This window comes from Hyposmocoma kahamanoa, unplaced genomic scaffold (genome assembly GCF_003589595.1).
Source record: "Hyposmocoma kahamanoa isolate Upper Pololo Valley unplaced genomic scaffold, ASM358959v1 202, whole genome shotgun sequence".
Classification (NCBI taxonomy): Eukaryota; Metazoa; Arthropoda; class Insecta; order Lepidoptera; family Cosmopterigidae; genus Hyposmocoma; species Hyposmocoma kahamanoa.
Genome location: NW_020653726.1, coordinates 2,208,568 through 2,232,941, shown reverse-complemented (window position 1 = coordinate 2,232,941; position 24,374 = coordinate 2,208,568). Strand labels below are relative to the sequence as shown.

Sequence of the window (24,374 nt, the reverse complement as noted above, 5' to 3'; positions counted from 1 at the left end):
AAGATATATTTGACATGTATTTGACTGATGTCTAATTTGCTTGTATTGAAAATGTATTGAAAACTAAAAATTATAGTAATGATAATAACACACACACTAATAGCCCCGCACTAGGGAAACCCTGTATCGCGGGTGCCTAGGACACACACATAGACAGTCACAAATTACACCAAACTCACGAGAGAAATAAATGTAAGCCGTACAAATATTTCTCATGGCCCGGGAATCGAACCCGAGATCTCTGCGTGATAGACCAGCATGGTAACAGGCACGGAGACAGTTTTACGACTTTAGTTTTAAGAATTATTAAGATCTCTCAGTATCTTACAGATTTTTAAGTTATTTGTGGTTTTTCACTAAATGTTTCTTACAACAGTATGACTTCTTTTTATTATCCCAATATTTCGGTTACACGCCCGTGATCACGAGTAGAGATATTGATAATTTACCTAAAAATAGTGACAATCTCTAAATACCGGACTCTTTACTTTAATCAAATCTAAGCTAGGTTCTGTGGTACTCGATATTGAACAATAGAACCATTGTAAAAAAAAATTATCTTTAAAACTAAACCACGACTTTTTGCATGAGTAGGCAAATTTTCAAAACTTTTTATAGTGATACTGAAACAAGTCACATTGTCCAAAATGCCAGAGTCAAAAAGGGATTTTACACTAGTTACTTTTAAAAATGAGTAGGAGTTACTTCCAACTTTATCGCATCGGTACAGTGGTTTTGCTCGTATCGTAAACTAACAGTGTGATTACACGATGATCGTTCATTATAACAACTTTATGGGAAAAAAATTATCTATTCAATCTTCATATATAATCTTACAGTTCCGTTATACATAGTCCCTGAAATGAAACTAACTTTAAAAGTAATTACTCGTGGAGATCTTCAGGTGTATTTCTTCGTGTACGTTGTTGATGTAGCCTCACAAGATAAATAAAGGGTTGTAAAAAAAAGTAAATTGAAAATGACTTTATGTAAATTGTGTATATTACTGCTTTATTTAATTTACTTTTTTTTCTTCTAAATCCCTGTGTGCCCGAATGACGCGAAATGTTATGATTTTTATATTTTAAACACTTATTAAGATTTTGGCTCACTATAAATACAAGGGTGGTTTGATAATTATACGTGACTTTAAGGTTAAATGAAAACTTTTTTCGGAATTTGTTTTTATTTCTTAATTCAGAACTCCTTTTTTAAAATTAGCGCGAAAAAAATAGAAATAGAATAGTTACGTGAGTGGATGAGTGTGTAATGTATTAATGTATCATATAAGCGAGGCGCACCTTAAGAGCATATATTTTTTGAACATGGAGAAAACGGAATTTCGAGAATTCCATTTCTCATAGCACCAAAACTTGTCGAATAATGATACGACCTATTGCTACGACCCCGGTAGTCATCAGTTTGGCCCCATTTGACTTTTTAATCTGATTTTTTACTTTGTTTTTATTTTGCATCAAATGAGGAAGTGATAGCTGAAACATAAGATTATTTATCAGTTTGACAAAAATCTTTGTTGATGGGTTGAAAAAGTTGGGATATCGCTGGTCAAGGCGTATAGAGTTAAAAGGAGACTATGTAGAAAAATAAACCATAATGTAAAAAAAAGTTTTTTCTTCTTAAAGTCAGACCTATCAAACCGCTCTCATAAATCTAAAAGGCCTGATAATGACAAAGAATATGACAACTGGAACTCAGCATTTTAGCGACTCTTTAAGCAAACTCGGTAGCCTAACGGTTTACATTGTGGGCACTGGATGCGGAGGTTTGATTTCCGGTAGGACCGGTAGGAAGAATGATCTTCTGAATTGGTTCTGGTTTGGTGTACTGGGAAGTGCTCCAGATGAATCCCTTTGCTCTGGTACTCATTACTATTGTTTACTTAGCTACAGAAAACTTTTGTACAAATAAAAATACGAAAACAACCGAAAGTTCCGAAAATTCTTGCTAACGTAATACTACTCTACCAACTTAATTTATGTTTTATTGAAAACTATTGTTAGCCATTTTTTTTCGTAAAGCACCTAATATAAATTTAAAAGTGATCTTATACATTTCATAAACTTAAGTGCTTGTTAAAACATTATATCATGCGGAAAATATGAGGTATTAGGTACGAGTGATAACATAGGACATGTCCGTTAGCTAGTAGGTATTTCATTCGGAAGTTAAGTATATTATTCGAAAGTACATTTTTTTTGTAGAATTGTGATTTGAACAAGTTCTTGTTTGCTTAATTTGAATTACTTGTAATTGATATACGTATTTCAAATACAAATACGTATTTTGTGTTTACATTTTAATTATTACCTATAAACTGTATTTTATAATTGACGTTTGAAACACTTTCATGGCGTCCAGTTAGTAGTAATGATTGTATTTTTTTATTTTAAATAAATGAGGTCGAAATACCGTATTGTCTATTTTATATTTTCTACACACCTCATAAAAACACAAAATATTTTATAACATATGTATTGCCTATTCGCTGGCTTGGTTAGCTGGCTTTATATATTTTTCGCTTTCGCGCCCTTTTTTTTTAAATTTATTGGTACATGTCACAGACCATGGTACATGTGTTTTGCTTTGTGAAAGCAGGACACTTTTAAGTATTTTTAGGACAGCGGGACACGAAGCTTAAAAGCGGGTCTGTCTCGCCCAAAGTGGGATGTATGGTCACGTTAAGTATAGCCCACAATGTTTTTCATGATCATGATCCTGAATTTCACAGTTTATGATTCGAAAGAAGAAAGAAACTCAGTGGTTCTGGTTCTCTAATGAAAATCGTACCCACGATCTCCATTGGAGGTAAACGAATTGTTCCACGTGGAACTGAGTACATAGAACTTTTTTTATAACTTCAATTAACGGGACGAACATGTCATACGCCTGATGATAAGCTACACGCCTGCCCATAACAGTTACAGTGCCACTCTGAGCTTTAAATTGCAAAGATCTGAGGGGCACTACCACTGCGCCTGTCACACTGAGACATTAGTTGACATGTCCCATGTTCCTGTAATTTCACCAGCACCCTTACTCTTCAAAACCGGAACTCAGTAAAGCTGACATTACTGCTTGGCGGCTGAAATAGGTAAGGTGGCAGTACTTCCCTGGACGAACTCTTTCACAAAGAGCTCTACTGCTACTAAAAACTATTGGGAATAAAAGAAAGTGACGAACTCGGTGGTACAACGTTTCGCTCTATGGGTGATGGATGTTGAAGTCCCGGCATCGATTTCCGGTATGACCAATTTGAATATGAATAAAAATTTACCTAAATTGGTTTTGATCTGGATGCTCTAGGTAGTGCTCTGGAGTGATTCTGTAGCTCTCGTACTTATAGTACATTCCCGATTTTAAGACCAGGTAATTGCAGGCACATTACAAGCGTTCTTCCAGCAAGGCAATAAGCAGTTCAATATCAACTTTGGTTTTTAAATGGTACTTAAATAAATTGATATAATTGGTAAGCAAAAACACGTTATCAATATAAAGACTGAGTAGTGCTCGTTGAATATTCTTACGTCTATACTGTTAGCAGCTTATGACGTCAGTGTGTCCGATAACAATTTGTGTCAATGAACCCGCAAGGTTCGCTAGCTCCAGATATACCTAGGTACTTTATGTATGTACGTACTTGTTCCTAAGGCACCTACCGTTCATAATTAAACCATTGTATACATCGACACGGTTAACTTGACTTGACGGCCATAAACTAAAATAAATACTTCTGTATTTATTATTCATACTCTTAACCAACAGTTGGTTGAGCGGCCCCAGCGTGTCAACAGACACTGGTTCTGACACTGAGGATCGTATTCTAGAACTCTATTCAATGCTCAGGTCAGGATTACCCTGGCAACACAAGCACTGAAAATACGACTCTAATGGCAGGGACTTGAGTATGATTTCGAGTGCTTTAAACCATACTCAAATCCTGACTTGAGCATTGAGTAGAGTTCGAGAATACGACCCTGAGACACTGGTTTCTTTGTATCAATAATAATAACAAATTAGTGCAGTCGTAGCTAATCGCAACAGTGCAGTCGCTACAAATCTTTTTGCACCTAGTTTATTTATATAAACCTACAAGTTCTTACTCACTGATAGAAATAGAACGCGTACTTCCCAATATGGTGGAAAATAGTTATTTTTGATACAAGTGCGGAAAGTTAGTTATTCGAGTCTCGAGGCTTCAAGACAAGTGAAAATGACAAATCCGCACGTGTATCAAACGACGTTTTTGGGTACATTTGCGAAAAAACTACATTGAAAGTAAAATAAAACAGTATTTATAAAAAAACTCATTTTATTTCTTTGTTTGATAAAAATTCAGAGTACAATGGCAACTGTTGCCAGTATTCAGCCACATTAAAATTACTATTTTAGTTGCGCGGCGCGCAGCCTCATCTCCGGTAATTGTTCATACTCAATCAGCCATCTTTATGGAAAATATTTTTAAGTGTAACCCGTTGTTTTATAAAACACGTATGCAAGTTAAACAAATATATGTTTGTAAGTAAATATAAGTTTTAATGACGAAAGACTTACGTCACAAAGCACATAAATATTAAATAAATATACAACCTCTTTAGTTCTATGTTTAAGACTTGAAACAACAGTAAATTGAAGAAAAAAAATGGAAAAGTAAAAAGCACTAGGCGTAAAATCCAACTTTCGGCACGATTTGTAGTACGAAAAATACCACGTTTTGAGCAACTGTATTAAAAAAGATATTTATACCGTTGTACGTTGATAGGTTCCAAAGCAAAGAATGAAATATGAGATGATCAGAACGTGGAAAATATGAAAGAGTGATCAACGGCCAGCAAAAACTATAAAATATGGAGGGGATGTTTGTGCACTTTTATGAGGTACCTACACACTGGCCAATTTCCACCGAATGTAAAAAATGTTCGAAATTCAAATAAACAACATGGCCGCCTAACAAATTTCAGTGTCTTCTATCACGGCAACTATTAGAGATAGGTTTTGCCTTTTGTTATTGTCATTGTTTGTTTGTTTTTCTGATTGGTTCGAAGCTGTATTGTTTACATAAACTGTAAGTATATTTCCTTTGATCTTGCTCTCTCTATAATAGCACCTGAATCTCATTGATACTTTTCACTAAAAATATATGAATATCTATCATGGTAGTAAAACATTACGATGGTCAATAAATGTGGCGGTATGTACCTTTGACTTTAGTTTTTAATTTTAAGTATATTTGTAAAGGTTAGTTGCAATACTTCTCACTGACAGTGAACACATGCACACGCAGGCACGCGAAGCAATTCAGAAATCAATCTATCCGAAAAAGCCAATCATTGTTATTTATTTTGGTAACAGTAGAGCTCCTTGTGAAGGAGTTCGTCCAGGGAAGTACTACCACCTTAATTATTTCTACCGCCAAGCATTAATGTAAGCATCACTGTAGGTACTCCAGTTTTGAAGGGTAAGGGTGCTGGTGAAATTACCCGTCCCGTCACTTTTTAATCATAAAAATTAAACTTAGTTCCAATTCTACAAAGAAAATGTTTTTTTATTTATGCTACAAAGGATAAGTGAATTCACGTTAATTACATTTCACATTGATAATTACATTTTTTATTACAATTGATAGCAAACAACAGACTTTATAATTAAATGGCATCACTTTGCATGCAACTATCTTTATTAATGCCCATTTTTATCTTTATAAAACAAAAGTAAAAAAAAAAATTAATAAAAAAATAAGTACCTCCATCTTACTTGTGTCAAATATTGTAGCTACCCTTCATCAACTCCCTTCTGAAGTGCTGTATCATTGTTACGTATTTACCACCATGGGGCACGACTCTTTAGATAGTCAACATACCATCTTCCTCGATCTAAACCATAGTGATCCTACCACTTTCGTCGCTGAAGAATCCTAAAAAGCAATTGGCGGCGTTGATGCTGTCCAGGAGATGCCACCGCATTTGAAAGAAAACCCGAATTATGTAATTTAATATAAAAAATATGTGTTTTCAATTTATTTATGTGGTGGTAGGCGTAGGAATTTTTTTGTTTTTGCCTAAGTGGGCGGTGAGCTAAAAAGTTTGGGAACGATCTATGGTCTAAATTTATGGTCTAAACTATAGGCGTTGGACATCGTGTATATACTCGATGGCGTTAGACGACACATGCACTTACAGTTTGACAAATTACCTTAATGATGTTGCTAGTCTCTGCGTTAACCTATCATCATCAATGTTTATGTTGTCACAAAAAAAAAACTTTACGTTTTTTAATTTATTAACATGACATGAACCTCTATATAATGGCCCGACTACAGCATAAACTTTCACTAACGCCTTGTACTAGAATTTTTTATGAGACTAAGTTACGGGACGAACAAGCCGTGCGCCTGGTGCTACGCGACACGGCTGTCCATTGCAGTTGCAGTGTCACTCAGAACTTTAAATCGCTAAGACCTGAGGGACCTGTCACCTGTGTGCCTGTAATTTCACGAGCACCCGTACCTTTCAAAACCGGAACGCAGTAATGCTCATATTACTACTTGGCAGCAGAAATATGCAAGGTGGCAGTAGCCGCTTCAAGTAGCCGACCCGCTACTTTGAAACACGAGCGGGGGCAATCTACTAAGGGAAAAAGTAATCCCCGTGTGCCTATCTCTGAAGCTGCAAAACCACAGAGGCGCATGGACCGGTGCGACGAGGACGGCTTCACAAAAGTGGAGGAGAAGAAGAGGAAGCTCACCAGCCGTGGCACAACACCGACAGGACCAAACTTCCTGCCGCGTCTGGCCATACCGATGACGCTGCTGTACCTGTCGCGATTGCAATACTCCATGAACTCTGAGGGGAGTGGAGTACATCAGACATAAAGACAAATATACCCTGAGGGTCGAGCGGTTGGACTCCCGCCACAACGTGAATTTCAATTCGTTTGTGGTGAGAGTACCGACCGAACATCTATTGACATTCATGAAGGAAGAATTTTGGCCGAAGGGTGTCATATATCGGCGATTCCGCGGCCGGTCACCTGACACCAGATTGCGCCACACGTCGCCGACAAGGGCAATTAGTGTAGATTAGTTAGATATAGTGTTTTATTATATTGTATGTATGTTAGTCCTTAAAGTATATATTATATGGGTTATGTGGCCTGAAATGAATAAAAAAATGAAATAAAGTAAAATCTGTAGGAAGTACAGTATACATAGGGCTGGAAATTTGACAGGTAAGGACCATATTGGTCAAAGATAACCTAAAATGCACCATACAGTCACGACAGACAGCTAACATTTTTCTACATTAGATTTGATTATAGTGACTCTCCCTACCGACCCTTGGGGTATACGAGAAGGGCACTTATAACCTGTGTACACACAGGACCCTTATAAGTTCAGGTTCTGGTCACGACTGACAGTCGACATATGGGAATAGGCTAGTAGCGACAGTCGTCCAACGATAAATAAAACGTTACGACATAGAGGCAACGCACCCTAAGGTGGCATTATTTCCCTGGAAGAACTCTTTCATAAGGAGCTCTACTGCTACCAGGCTAGCAATGCATACTATTTTCCATATTATATGTGCAAGGTTACCCGCGGTGAACCTCCGTGTAGACAGGCCTTTAGATGGTATAAATTTTGTACTACTTACGTTTTACCTTCTTCGGTACCAAAGTATAAATTAGTAACGTTTTCAGATATCTATTTTGTACCGAAACAACGTCGTTGAGAGCGGTCTCCTCTGTCCAAGGGCTTTGGCCGGGTCAAATCGCGAATCGTGCCCTTGAGCCACCTTAATAATGGTTCAATGTTAACCACGGGCGACAGTTCACCCTGTTACAGTGAACCTTACACCACATTTTACGCTGTGCTGCCATCCATCTAACCACATTTGTAAAATCTATTTTTAAGGTCTAACCGGTAAAACAAATATGGCCGAATGACAGCAATTATTAGAAATAAGAAGAAAATTATAGTACTCCTTTATTGCCAAGAGCCTTAATTATAATAACTTTTAATTCGTTTTCATATTTAAATAAAATTCACTTTTTTTATAATACTAAGTGACGGGTGCGCCAGGTTGTAAGTAAAACGCCTATCCATAACAGTTGAAGTGCTATTCAGAGGGTTACCTATCAGTAGTCCGAAATGTCATATTCCAGAAATAACGTTTGGTCGAAATTTCATAACCTCGAAAGTAATTTTGAGAGGAAAATATTTTTTCTTTTAAACCTAACTTAACGTAACCTAACCGAACCTAATCGTGTCTTTGCGATAAAAATTCAACATATCCTGAAAGAACAACTGTTTCGTTAATTATTTTCGGTGTAATGAAAATTCGAACAAACGTTATTTTGGATAAAAAAAATTCGACTTTGTGATAGGTTACCCATTCAGAGCTTTAAATCGTAAAGATCTTATGGGCACTGCCACATGTGCCTGTAATATCACCAGCACCCTTACCCTTCAAAACCGGAACGGAGTAATGCTCACATTACTACTTGGCGGCAGAAATAGGTAAGGTGGCAGTACTTCCCTGGACGAACTCTTACACAAGGAGCTCTACTGCTACTACTATGATAATGCACTACAATGATAATAACACCACACAACATCTTCAAATTCAAGCAATCACTGGTTAATAAGAAGAAAAAAAATGTTGACGTTAATGTTAAATTATAGGTATAATAATAATGTATACACAATAATATATATAGGAGGTTGTATTTGAATAATGGAGATAAGTTTATGCAAATAGATATGTACTACTTTAAATTTGAATATTCCATAAGATCATCGTTCAAAATAAACAAAACTACGGTAATGTTACATGGAATATCACTTGGAATATTACCCAATTTTAAAGAATAAAAAGTCCATTTACTAGTTTTAATAAAGTTCATGCTTTATTGCAAAATAAACAATGAGAACAAAGCCAAGTGCAACATACGACGTTATTGTTAAGCAGCATTGCTCTCTACATCTGATGAGTTGAATGCGCGTGAGCACACCTTCGGAGCATTGGATTGGAATAATTATACTCAGGGCAGTGAGTGAGCTGTATCAGGTTTATAATGATGATTTTAATATGTCAGAAGTCTGGGTCCGTATAAAGGCTTTCACAACAACTTTACATATATAGGAAATGAAACTATTTTTCCTATGTGTAATAATCGCGAAAACCTAAGAACTCGATAACTTTACATATAATTCAATAAATCTTTAAACAAATAATTCTGATAGCGAGTTGTATAAATGTTTTGCGTCTGACTATTATACTGTCCTTTACTTTTTAACTTAGCAAAACTTAATAAAGTGTTACAGTTAACCTGTCACGTGTCCTAGAGATACACGGTGTTCTTAAAGATTTTGATATTGTAATGTCCTAGAGCCACACGTCGTCTCTAACATGCAGCTGTGTTTTCATCCACCATTTAAGAATAAAATAAATTTATAAAAAAAGTACAAAAATTATAAATAAATTACTAAAATCGTTACGGACACCGTGTCTCTCTAAACAAATGTCCATACATTTGTTTACTAACAGATACGAGTACGATTATTTAGTTGTTCATTTTTTAACGTTTTTCAAGTAATTACAACTGTATGTTGCTGAAAACTGAGCCTATATTATGAATTTTGCAATAATAGGTTGCTTTATTGATCGTTTCGACATTGATATCCGTGTGATTGATAGTTCGATCCATGTGAAATCATTGACGTGGTTGTATTCGTCTCGTGGTGGGGGTTAGGGAATAGGTGTCTTCGTCTCGGGTCCTTAAAAAATATAATAACTGGCCAGTTACTTTGAATCTCGTTTACTGTTTTTTTTTATTTTTTTGTTATTCATTTTAATATATTAAGAAAAAAGTATTCATAAATATTGTAAAGTATCGTTAAACCCTATTTGGATTTGTTTCGATGCCATTCGTTCCTTCTGCTACGAACGAACTAACACAAAATAATAAAAAATCTTAGAAGTAGATACATATTGTTGTTATCTTTATTTGGAGGCATACAATTGTACAAGTGAAGAAGCAACGGCAAAGTATTCTATTATTGCACTAGATACTGAATGAACTGTTAATGCGTACTTGTGTATAAATCAGATTTCTAATACACTTTTTATAATTTAAATATTTCTTTTAAACTTTTTGTAATTAGCACTTGAAAAACTGTAGCTGTCCTATATCTATGTATAATTTTGGAGACAAATATTGCACGTTATCTGCTCGTTTACTGGTGTAAGCAGACTATCAATATGTTCCTTTCGTCATACCTCTTTTGTTTCCTCTGCTGGCATTAGTCTAAAACAAATTTTAATCACTAGTAAAAAAAAATTTATGTCATTATTTGATAAGACAACTTATTACTTTGTTCTCTCAGCCTATATAAAAATAATTACTATACAGCATTTATTCGTTAAGTGTGTCCAGGCTATTATTCCGTAATATAAGATATATCAAAACCCTCTAAACTCTAAACTGTTATCGAAAGTGCCTTACCTAATGAGTAAAACGACATCAGTACCTTTTAAAAAATAAAATTCATAATTTTGACTTTTAAGGCTTCTATTTATTTATAATGACATTTGTAGAGAGGCGTTGCTTGCGAATAACTGCTTTGAATACAAAAATTTTGTTCTTACTTAAAAATAAACATCCCCTGTTTTATTCCATTAAAAGATAGTTTTGTTTCTTTATTTATAGCAGTTTCAGTATTAGTAAACTTATTGTTACCTCTATCAGTAGGTCAACTAATACCTCTTTACGAATGTCATATTAAAGGGAACCTAGTTTTATTTTAAAAAGGGTTTTTATAGTATCTCTTATATTTACGAAATAATCGCCTGGACACAATTAACAATTACTCCCTGTATAGCAACATATTGTTGGTATACGTTTAAATCTACAAGATATTAGACTATTAGTACAAAGTGAACCGCGGGCGAATGTTCACCCTGCAATGCAATGAACTTTACGCGCCGTGCTTTATTATAGATAATATTGTCGCAAGTTTATATTTAATAAAATATATCACGCACTGCATTAACAGAGATAATGAAAGACATTGGTCTACCAAGCAATGTAGAAGGCCACAAGATGTTTTTACTGACATTTGAAAGCCCTTTTGGGACACTTTTTGTTTTTGTTCTTAGCCGTAGATTCCAAATTCACTAGTAATTCGGTACGTGTAATTTGTTTTGTGCAATTGTCTAATTATTAGTCTGAGCGGTAACATCAGCTCTCCGAGGGCGAAGGCCTCCAATTATAAAAGGTCGCAGCCCACTGGGTTCGTGATCGTTGTCTCCGAACACCCCTGACCAAGGTCGAACATTTGAACTCTATCTTTGTTTTATTTAGGCAATTTATTTTGACATCAATTGGACTTTAAATATAAAATATGTACGGATATACGGTTTTAAAAAACAAAAATTTTGCTTTTCCCCTTTTGGGGCTTAATTTAATTACACCAACAAGAAATGCTTATTATTTTATATCCACATTCAGACGTGGAGTCAAGGTGACTAGATATGGTACACCTGACGCGGCAACGGTAAGATAGCAAACGGTGCCAATTAATCATTTTATTATACTTAATCAGAAGTGATTCGGTCGTTGTTACCTTTACAGATATCTTTCTATGACGTGCCCGATGACATTGCTACTTAAGGACAGGGAACATGGAATTCAAGATCAAGATTGTTACTGGAAGCATAGCGTGTCCGTGTTTCCTTTATTACACTACCTCTTCCACTGTTTGTGTTTAAGCCGTGATCTATATGTCGGAGTGTGCAGATATCATATCGAGTAGACACCTTATAGAGGTTTAATTCTGAGTAATTCATCACGATTATCAGAGTTTTATTGCTAATTACAGCTTATTTTAAAGCACTCTAGGAAAATGGTTGACTGATGTAGAGATCCGATAAGCAAAATATATCAGATACAGTAGTGTATATATATGTAGGGTAGTAGGTAATATATTTTTTTATGACACCAAGTGATGGAACGAACCAGTTGTGCGTCTGGTGGTAAGCGACATGCCCATAACAGTTGCAGTGCCACTTAGAGATTTTAATTGAAAGGCACTGAACACGGAACGCAGTAATGGTCACATAACTGCTTGGCGGCAGAAATACATATTGGTCAAAGAGAACCTAAATAGCTCATCATTGAGCTTTCAACTTGTAAATGTCACAGCGTGATGACTGACGTCGCGGAGGTGGTAGCGGCGGCGGGGGCGCCAGATCCGTGCGGAGGCTTCCGCAGGCCTCGCGGCGGAGCGGCGCGCGGCGCTGGCGGGCCGGGCGGGGTCAGCGACCGCCCCCCCGCGCGGCGGCGGGCGCGCCAATGTCAGGGCCGGTGCAGCCGCGGTCAGCTGACGTCTGGCGGCGCGCGGGGGACGCGAACCAGCCCCGAGGTGCAGTCGACTCCCGATCCTATACGGAGACGCACGCCTCTTAGGCGCGCCCCGCGCTATTAATAGGAAATATTAGTGGTCGGCGGCGCGCGCTACTCCGGCGCCAGGGCTGTTCTCACCGAGTCAGGTACCTGAAGTAGCGCGCGTCGCCTGCTGCGCTTCATCGCTATATTGCAGCAGAATACCAGCAGCGACCGCCGCACGCCCATTGTACTTCATCAGGTGCTCTGGTTATGATAGTTCCAGGCGCTTGTTGGAGTACACTTACCGTGTCGGCGGTGATCGTCAGGATCGCGTTTTGCAAGTGGATCGACGTGCGAACGAACACGTGGTTTAGTGCGAGCACGTGGCTAGGCAGACTTGTCGGTTTTCCGCCGGGAGGAGTCGTCAGGACGCCGGAAGGTAGGTATGAAGCGAAACGTGGGCGTGGAGACAAAGAGTTGCAGTGAGTCACGCGTTAATCACAGCGGCGGTTGATGACCGCTGCAGGCTGCACCGCACCCCTCACTTGCCGCGCCGCACCCTCGCACCTCAAATCGCACTAACATGTGCCCACATTTGCATTGGTCATCGAACTCCCGCCGAAAGATCTCAACAAAAGCAGCTCAAACTGGTTCTCGTGTATTTTTCGACAGCCGCTCGCCGCCGCCGATTTTCCTGTGCGATTCTGTGTGCCTATTAAATTGCCTGTGTTTATGATGAACATTTTCAGCGATGTCGACCCAAAAAGCGTGTTAAGATTTGACATTTTAATGTGGAAGTTAAAGTCAAGTTGAATTGCGTATTGGTGACACGAAAGAATTAAATAGTAAATTAAAGACCACTTCATCTCTTTGAAAATGAACTACAAAATTGTTCCTTCATTAACTAATTTTTCCTTGAGTCACATATGTTCGGCAGGTTTTTCCGTTGAGTACAATGACGTCACTCACATGAGGTCACCGTTTGATCGGTAACGACATCGATACACGTAATCAGCTTCGTCACAATAAGCACAGAACGCGACACCTCTTACCATTATTACCCATCATCACCGACCTCCGCCGTCCTTGCTCTTGGTGGAATCATTTTAAAATTTGTCCTGCCCTGGCTTGCACAAATCTCTATAATCCACAAAATGGTTCGGTTAAGTTTTCGACCTTCCGCTATCAGTAAAGAGATAAGTTTGGTACGAGTACACATAGATATACTGCAAACTAGCTAATAAAAATACAAGTCTCGGGTGGATGACTCAGAGGAATGCGTCTAATTGTTGAAGTGAATGTAAAAACTTCGCGTTAGGTTTCAAATTAAAGTGAAGCGAAATCGACTCGCGCTAATGTTGCATTAGGAATTGTAACGATGTCGAAAAAAATCCTCTTTACGCCGCAATTTATATTTACTATTTTCTGTTTGATGAATCGCTTTTATATGGTATATACAAAAATGACAAATTAAGCGACTCATCGTCGTTGCTTTGGTACATTAATTATCATTTGCAATGTTCATTAGTGTGAAAACCACTTAATAACTAAATAGCATTCGGCAGCGAGTTGGGGCGACACGTTCTAATTTGATGTATGCATATCTGAGTCAGTCGCCAAATTGAATATATTGACACTGAACTCCTTTTTTTGTGAGTTTTTAAGGTTGTATTCAATACTTACACCGTTTTTGTGTCAGGGAATTATTCTTCTATTAATTTGTTTGGACGTAAGCTGTCTATTTTATGCATTGTTGTGCCTTGAAGAAGCAAAATTTAGACAAAATTAGTAAAAACTAAAAAAATTAACATTAATTAAGGTAATTTATGCGTTATAAATTTATTTGCAAATGGAAATGCCTAATTCTTATCAAGTAGAGTTTTAAAATGAGATCATACTTAATTAATATAGAGTACACATTCTTCTTTTATCAAATAAGAATCTCTTAACTGATATTACCTTATCAAATCAAATATATAGTTCTTCTTATTTTGTTCTTATTATCATCAAATTTTACAGATTTTCAAGAAATTCAGTAGCAGTAGAGCTCCTTGTGAAAGAGTTCTTTTTTCAATAAGTATCGAAGATATTATAAGCCGTATCATTTATGTCCCGACAACCAAGTTTATATACTTGCAAGCATGTTTATTTTGAATATACAGACACAATTATGAGAAGAGGGAAAATATTGAGGAAACGTGAGGTGTCGGCCAAGGCGCGATTCCCTTGGCGCCGTTTAATTGAAAATAACTCGAACAGACACGAACTTGGGTGCTTATTTTTATTAAGTATGTTCACTTGCGACGAACTTCGTTAAATAAAATAAAATTGTCATACCTTCTTGATATTTTCGGTCGAGTAAAATAAAGTCCACGCATTGCGGAGTCGGACTGAACATAGAAAATATATATATTAAAAGTTAGCCTAACACACTCAGTCATAAATTTGAACAATTTTACAACCCTAGAACTTCACTATAAATGAGTAAATTCATTAGTAAGTTCTTGTAAATAATATAGTGTTTTATATTATACCAAAAGTCTACATAAAAATGCAGTATTGAATATATATAAACTATTACAAGTCGGGAAAAGCGTAACACTTGATATGTATATAATTTTATCAGTAGTGGGCGTACCTTTTGCCACTAAAGGATGTATGAAAGTCGTTGCTTATTGCATGGATGACTTTTATTCGACATACACATTAACCGAATCTGGTTTCGTAATTAAGAACAAAACGCTATGAATAAGTGTGAATGAAAATGTGGATAATAGTGTCTAATATTCATAACAAAAAAGGAATACCTGGTTCACGTTTAAAGTGAGTAAAAGCGAGTGACTTGACCCTGCGCTGTCCTACTGTCATGTGCGTATAATTGTATAACACGTATATATTTGTTCTTTTTTGTGTGTGTGTTATGTTATATACTCATGCCGTACAATATTATATAGTGTACAAACTATTGTACGAGTATCTAAAAACTTTGTATGCCGCAAGATGCATTACAATGAGTTACTCGTAGTTTTACGTAGGAAGTATCCATTGAAACAATAAAATATTTTGGCAAAACCATTTAAACTTTCACGATTTTCACACATTATTTGATTTTTAGTTCGGGACTTAATCATGTAAAAACCATTTATTTTAATTACCTCAACGTGCAATACGTCCGAAACGTTGAGGTACTTAATTAAAATATATTTTATATATTATGATTAAGTCCAGAACTAAAAATCAAATAATAAGTACAACATGTCTAAAATAAACCGAAAATTTTGTTTTCCTAAAATTTACAATTTCAGTTTCACAAGACGTATATAATAAGTCTAAAACTATATATGCAACAAGTCTAAGATAAGTGGAAAATTTACGATTTTAAATTCGCCGGATTAAAATTTACAACAAGTCTAATTTGAGTATGCTGTACCTATTACTATTGATATTAGACTGATTAGCAATATTATTCTGATGATAATGCAACTGATTCAACGACTAAGCAGAAATGTATGTACGTCATTTATTTTTGTTAAACTTTATTATTATGAATGCTGGAAAGTGTCTGACTCATTTAAATCTTTATATTGTGAATGATACAAACAAAGCATAATAATGTTTGCTTCAATCTATATACTTATATTTAACTTTAATGGAATACACAGTGAGTTACTAATAATATTATATTATTATTAATATTTTGTAACTTAATTGTAAATATTTAGTTAATAAAGTCTTATTGGATTTATATTCACTTCATAATTTAAATGCCTATCCCGGATTTTTTTATAAATCCACCTCCCTAACTGCGGTCCTGTGCTGTGCTCGCTTTTTAGCATTACCGCCCTCGCGTTTTCTATAAATAGCAGCTTGCAGTTTATTGAATTTGAAGTACCTTCTTGCACAAAGGCTTCTTTGTCTACCAGTACTGCAATAACAACCTATTTATGTTCTACAGTTACGATATAATGAGTATTTCATATTCCGGGCACTAGAAGTACACAGACGGTCCTGTCACTTTTCGATGTTATTTAAAAACACCTAAGGAGTCGATAGCTTTTTACAAGGCAGCTCTAGTTCTTAACGCTATTCTACTGGGCTATTCTAAATATTTGTTAATGACCAGGATTTACTTGCTTAAAATAATTACGTTCATATTTCTGCCGCCTAGCTGTAATGTCAGCATTACTGGTTCCTGTTTTGAAGGGTAAGGGTGCTGATGAAATTACAGGCACATAGGACTTGTCAACTTATGTCTCAGAGTGACGGGGGCAGTGGTAGTCTTTGCGATTTAAATCTCTGAGTGGCACTGCAACTGTTGTGGACAGGCGTGTAGCTTAGGCACACGAGTTGTTCGTCCCGTCACTTGATATTATAAAAAAAGAATCATAAATTGATTTCGGTATTTAACAATGATATTATATCGAGTTCGTAGATTTTCGTGATCGATACACGTGGGAAATTAAAATATTATTTCGGATATATTCTTTTTTTTTTCAAAACAAAGCAACGTTTGTTCTTTACACGTCCTAAATGGGGTAGTTCAATTAATATTTTTCGTGGTCGTACAGCTTAGGTAGGGTTGTTTGCATTAATATGAGACATAACCGTTACATCTCAGTCAGCTATGGCTATGGGACCTGTAAAGAGCCCAAAATGTTGGTTTGTTTAATATATATATATATATATTAAATATATTATTAAAATTATATATATATATATATATATATATATATATATATGCCATTTAGATGCGCGGTGCTGACTTGCGCCTAAGCATTCATTCATAATGTACTTTACTCTTTACTTTTTTTTTATAAAATACTTTTGGCGTGTTGTCCGTGGTATGTGCCACAGAAATGTTATGTTATCTACGTAATATTTAATATGTATTTTTTTAAATTGTGTGTATGACAACTGCACAATGTGAGAAAAATCTGTATGATTTTATGCACATTGTTTTGTTAGTTGTAAATTTAAAAGTGAAATAAATAAATAAATTTAAAAAAATTATCGGAAAAAATTATTTTCATTTCCAATTATTGACATCAGTTTGTTAATCTTTACTTTATTTTATTTTTATTGTTAAATAGTAACAACATTATTTTTACACAATATAAAAGAAGATATCGGTCAATCCGCGGTCCAATAAGAACTGCATACGGTATTAAAAAAATAATGGATATAATATGTAGTATAGTTCAATGAAAATAATTAATTTTAGAACGAATGTCTTCATGTGATACATAGAGTACTTAAATGTTTATTTCGCCAGCCGACAGTCAACAAAGGGTGGGTATGTAATAAAGACGTCTACAAAGCCTCGTTACGGGAACGAATACGGTAGATCAAATTTTACTGGACAATTCTGGTTAGGGATGTTACAAATTACACATGCTAATGTGAAATCGAAGAATATAATATGAAATCTGCTAAGATTTCAGCAAAATAAGATGTAAAAATCACTCTTTATATGTTCATCAACACCTTATTGAACACGTATTAAGACTGCCTTGGCAAATGTGTGGTATTTTAGACATTCATAAAGAGAAATAAATGGTTATTATGGCTCGAAATACAATCGGACACTTTATTTATTTATTAATACACTGTGAACACAATATTTCTTGCTTGTTACTGTTGCTAGTGGCGCCTCTATTGAAAATACGGTTGAGTGGTAACCCTAGTCACGTTTAAACGTCGGCCAGGAATGCTAGAGATCGAACAGAGAAATCCGTAGATGTATCGTTGTGCACGCGACCGAAACTCGGACCCGTGATTGCATTGCTCCAATTGTGTCAGATTTGTTGCATGTTAACTTTATCTTTCGCGTTTTTTTTAGATTTTTGTTCATCGGCGTGCTAAATTTCATTTCAATCTATTTTAATGTTGCTATGTTTTTTATGGCATTTTTAAATTCTAGTCTGTACTTAATTCTTGTCTGTGGCTAATACTTTATTCGAGAGATTGCCTTTTCCAGTAAGAACGTGTAAGGTTTCTGAAATCATAAAGAATTTCATACATTTACTCAGTGTTTTTGTTTCTGTTGTTTCCGATATCTTCGTTAATATTTTTATATTTTTAAACGAATGAGATAATCGGTTACCTGTATGAAGAGTACCGCGAAATTGAACCGTTACATTCGTTTCGCTACAGATTGCCTATGCCTCATTGCTATGCACATATAACGATATCCGTTAAGAAATAATATTATGATATACTTATTTCATTTTAACGACGGGTTATAAACAGTTAAACTGTTGTTCTATTATTGTAAACAACGAAAATGATTTGTTATTTCAAATATAACATTTAAAAGTCATATAAAGCTTTAGCTGTGAACAAAACAAACAATAATAAAAATAACTGAGAAACAATATATTAAAAACAATATAATACAATTTAACTATTTCATTTATATTAATCCAAAAATAATCTCGCAGATCGACTCTCTATATGTCCCTTTGCAATTTGTAGGTCGTCTCGAGGTGAGGAATAATAGAACAATTCGTACGTTATCCTCTTACAGATGAGGGTGGGTACGAAGGGTGAAGGGCCGAGACCGACCTTCCTCAACGACCTTCAGTCGGGAAGGTCAGGTCTCTCGAGGACAGGCGATTGGCGTGACAACGGGGTCAGTTACCAAGGTCTATGTTATAAAAGTATATAAGGGTTAGTAGACTTTATCTATGGTAGATAGGTACTAAATTAATTACTTTTTTAATAAATAATTACTGTTGTATTTTGAAGGCAATATTACTTGCTATAAAACCGCCTGTTAGTTCATAATAGCAAAACAAATAAGCTACGTACACGTACGGGGTATAATGGAAGATTCAAGGTCTAGCCGCTAACCCATATAATTAGGCTAAATTGCATTTTGTTTTTAAGATACCAAGTGGAGGCACGAACAAGTCGTGTGGCTGATAGTAAGTGACACGCCTGGCCATAGCAGTTGCAGTGCCAGTCAGGGTTTTAAATCGCAAAGATCTGAGGCGCACTGCCACTGCTCCCGTCACCTTGAGACGTAAGTTGACAGTTCCTATTAGTAGTTTGTCATTTCACCAGCACCCTTACCCTTTTAAACTGGAACGCTGTAATTCATTATCTGCTGCTTGGCGGCAGAAACAGGTAAGGTGGCAGTACTTCTCTGGACGAACTCTTTCACAAGGAGATCTACTCCTACTAAATTTTGTGAACCTAGATTAGAGATCCAATAATTATCATTCATTCATTCATTCATTTTCACTCACACGAGCTTTGCAAATCCTAAATGATGTTGCACACAGAAGGGACTTATTTTCATGTACTCTGTTTGAATTCACAAGGATAACACTATACGTTATTTGCTATGTACAAGTTTCGTAATAACTTTAGCGAGTAGTAAGATTTTTATTTATTTTTTTATTATGAATTTAATGTAAAAATCAACATATGAATTTGTACACCATCGCATTAGTTATAACTGTAATGGCAGATATAAAGTTTTAAATAATAAATAAATAATAAGTAAATAAATTTTATTACTTTAAAAGTGGGTACTGTTGAACGCTGGGCGAATTGAAACTTGAGTGTGCGTCAGGAAACTAATCAAGTGTTTTTGGTACATCAGCAAGCTGATTCACATTATTTATTTATTTAGGACAACTTACAAGACATACACAAACAAGTGGTCAAAACAGTAAATGTCGTGTCTTGAGTTTTTATGTTGTTTCATTTACAAGTTGCCACGGCATGTGTTTATATATATATTTTTAAATTTACTTAATTATTACAAAAACATTAACACGGTTTTACTTTACACTCTTAAACCTAACCAGATTTGTCTGAGTGTTGCAATAATGTTAATATGTTAATATATAGTAGTTGTAGCGGCCTGTACCAATGGGTGAAAGTGTAAAGTGTGGAAGCTAACAACGAGTGAGCAATGCCAAAAGAATGTACTTACAGTTAATTAATATTTTTGGAAAACACGTTGTCGCTATCAAACCAAAAACAGAAAACAAAGCTAAAGTCAAGAAAAAGGCGCCAAAAACAAACACATTTAAATTTAGAATTTAAATATAAAACTAAAACTTAAAGAGATTATAAAATATATACAAAAGAGATTTGTACCGACAAATCGTTCGCTACAGTAGTATAAAAAAAACGAAAATAAAATTGACTACTTCATGACTACTTACAAATTTTTGTTACGTGTTTTCTTGGTTATTCTACGTGTCAACTAGTAAGGTACAATTTTATTATTATTTTGTTATTACAACTACAACTTACAACTTTAATCATTACTAAAGTACATGGATGCATTTAAATGAAGTACGTATTTTAAATATAGTAAATTATGTATGTATATTGTATAATATTTGGTATAATATGAAAGAGATATGAAAACTTACAGCCTATAATAAATTTCGTCGGTATTTGGGGTAAACGCAGATAAGCAGGCATACAAAAATTACCTACATGCAATTTTCTTCTTTGACAACTGTTCCTAACTACACATTCCTGGTCAAAAAACGGTAACGATTGTTTCCCAATATATGTTTGTACCTTGGTTTACATATAATCTAATCTAGTCCATCAACAAAGAACAAGCTTTGTTCAAAAAAGAACTTTAACGGCCTCAAGGTAGAGTTTAAAAAAATGTGAAATACTTTACATTTTATGGCTGATGCATAATATAGTTATTAAACTTTGTTACATATGTTATATGGTGTTGTATATGTCGGAAAAAAAGATGAGAAAAACGTATATAAACATAATCACAATTTACAATCAATCACATATTTACAAGATAGTTCTAATAGAATTTAAATACATTTTTAACTGCCTCTGTGGCCGAACGGTTACCATGCCGGACTGCCACGCAGAGGTCCCAGGTTCGATTCCCGGGCCGAGAGTCTCTCGTGAGTTTGGGTGTAATTTGTGGTTGTCTATGTGTGTGTCCATGGCACCCGCGACACAGGGTTTCCCTAGTGCGGGGCTATGTTGAGTGTGTGCGTTATTTATTTATTTATATTTATTTATTTTTCGTATAAGACCTTTTTAATTGATTTCAAAAAAGGAGGAGGTTCTCAATTTGACTGTATTCCAACCACTCAATCCAAAAGGTCCAATATTGGGACCCATTGAACTAGGGGTCTTCGTCGAAATTTTGTGGTCCGTTTTTGTATATAAAAAAGTTGTAATATCATTTATTATTTATGATATCAAAGGGACGCGACGAGCAATATGTGCGCCTGGTGGTAAGAGCCACGCCTACTTGTAACAGTTGCAGCATAAGGCCTCAAGACTTCAGGGCCACTCCCACTGCGCCCGTCATTCAGAGACATAAAATTGACAAGTTCCATGTACCCTTCAAAACCGGAATGAAGCAATACTCACACTCTTGCTTGGCGGCAGAAACAGTCATGGTGGAAGAACATATTTAAAGGGCTCTACTGCCACGACACTAGGTACTATTGACGGAATATATATTACATTAAACTTATTAGTTCCTAAATTTTTCAGGGTTTTGGAAAAGACAAAAAATATTCGTTAGTATACTTATAAGCCATATACATATATGTATATTTAGCAGCAATAGAGCTCCTTGTAAAAGTGCTCATCCAGGGAAGTACTGCTACCTTACCTATTGCTGCTGCCAAGCAGTAATGAGAGCATTACTTTATTGGTTTGATTTTAAAGGGCAAGGGTGCTGGTGAAATTACAGACACATGGGACTTGTCAACTTATGTCTCAGGTTGATGGGCGCAGCGGCAGTGCTCCTCAGATCTTTGTGATTTATAGCACTGAGGGGGCACTGCAACTGTTATGGACCAGTGTGTCGCTTACCACCAGGTGCACGACTTGCTCTTCCCATCAGTTGGTATTATAAATATATATAGATATCGACATTGGAATGGTAAAACGTCTAAAGTGCATTTAGAAAATATTACGGGAGAGCGATTTAACGCATTTTTTCTAAGCAAACAAAATCATAACTCTAATTTTATTTGTTATATGATAAAGCTGAAATTTTCTAGGTGCTCTGTATTTATGGTTGTCAATTAAAGTTATGTTGTTATTATGAGATTATGAGTTAAAAATATAACAGGAAAACACAAAAGCAAAGAGTTGGCATCCATAAATAATATTTTATTTTGTTCTTATCATTTTTCCTTTAATACATTAAAGGTATAGTACACATTATTATTACGCAGTTCCTCTAGCTAGGTGGAAATAAGCATCTAGAAACATCCGCCCCCTTTCTCAGTGCATTCCTCACCCCTTGGATTCTGCGCAGTTGCATCGTTGCGAACGATTTATTGTGCTTTCTGAAACTATTGATTGCTGCCTGAGATATTTGAGGAGCTGTAAATCTAGAGAAGGCAAAAATGTAGCTTCATTTCTTATATTACATAAACGCTGAATAGAAAGCATTATTGTAAAATATAATGGAATGACAATTTTGTGCCCAAGTTGTAGGTACTTTATCAGTTTTTTAATTAGTTTATGTATGGTGAGAGTACAATGAGAAAATTTTCAACTGAAAATACGTAGTCGACAGTGAGCAACACAGTTTTAGGGTCGTATTCTAGAACTCTACTCAATGCACAAGTCAGGACTTGAGTATGATTTAAAGCACTCGAAATCATACTCAAGTCTCTGCCATTAGGGTCGTATTTCCAGTGCTTGTGTTTCAATTGCAATCCTGACTTGAGCATTGAGTATAGTTCTAGAATACGACTTTAAGGGTCGTATTCCACAACTCTACTCAATACTCAAGTCCTGACTTGAGTATTGCAGTGAGCACTGAAAATCATACTTAAGTCCTTGCAATTAGGGTTGTATTTCCAGAGATTGAAATCATACTCAAGTCTGCTCAAGTCCTGACTTGAGCATTGAGTAGAGTTCTGGAATACGACCATAAGTCTATTACTGCTTTTCACATACAAATATTTATATACATTATAGTACATTCTGTCTGGTTTTTTAGCTAGGGTGATGGTTACGATGTAGTTGTTTCTTCTTAGGGCTCGCGCAGCGTGCCGGCGATATAACGCGACAGAGGTCGGACCGACTCGCTGCGACTTGTTTTAACATGTAGAAGCAAATGGCCTTTGGGTCGCAAGTTCTTTGCGACTACTACTAGATGATCAATTAATGTTCCTATTATTGTTAGATTATTACATAAGTAATTAAAATTATAATAATGTAACCAGATAGGTTAATTAATGCAGTTCGTAATTGCCGCAGAGTTTTAATTAGATGAATATTAAATCTTTTTTCTTGTCCTTCCTATGCCACAGACCCTTAAAAAGGAAATTTATAAAAGGTTTGATATCCATTTTCCCTGCAGGTATGATAATTATTCGAAAATTCACTATACTATCGGTCGGTCGCCGGTAGTTTTATGTTACTAGTCGCCCGCTTGCTGCACAGTATTTCGTCGTTAGCAGTCGTCGCGAGTCGATGCGACCGCAGTCGCGACATATCGATGGCACGCTGCACGAACCCTTAGGCAGTGTGGAAAAGTCGCAACACGACCTAACTACGAATCGATGAGTTCACCTCCGATTGACCTTTTTGTCCTCCCCACATAGAATTGTGAAAAAAATTTATATATTTTTTAATAAATATAATGAGAAAAAAACTGCTTGTGTATATAGCATAGATAAATTACAAATGGCTACCTGCGATATTCGACGGCTAACGTACAAATTCATTACTGTGGAATGTGCTAATAAGTAAGGATCAAAAAGTCTCCTTGGCGTATTGGCGGACGGCGACTCACCTCGGCGACCGCGGTTGTCCCTTCGACCTTCATATTCGTAAAAACCCACAGTGCGCACCAGGGGCGCAGGCGGACCTATTTTATTAAAATTCTCAATGATATGGAATCGTAAAGTTATGGTACCTTTGTACATACTGACATTTTGACGGCCTCCGCAGTCGAGTGGCTTGCACACCGGTTTTCATGGTGTCGGCCA

The 24,374-nt window shown here is 35.9% G+C and overlaps 1 protein-coding gene across 1 annotated transcript in view; it reads left to right on the top strand.

Moving 5' to 3' along the window:
- LOC113227073 (histone acetyltransferase KAT7-like) overlaps nucleotides 1-12,505 on the top strand; it is a 56,206-nt gene extending 43,701 nt beyond the window's left edge. Inside the window, exon 10 of the mRNA XM_026459946.1 lies at nucleotides 12,223-12,505. Within this exon, the coding sequence (XP_026315731.1) occupies nucleotides 12,223-12,505 (283 nt within the window). The remainder of the gene's footprint in view (nucleotides 1-12,222) is intronic.
- Nucleotides 12,506-24,374: the final 11,869 nt, after the last annotated feature.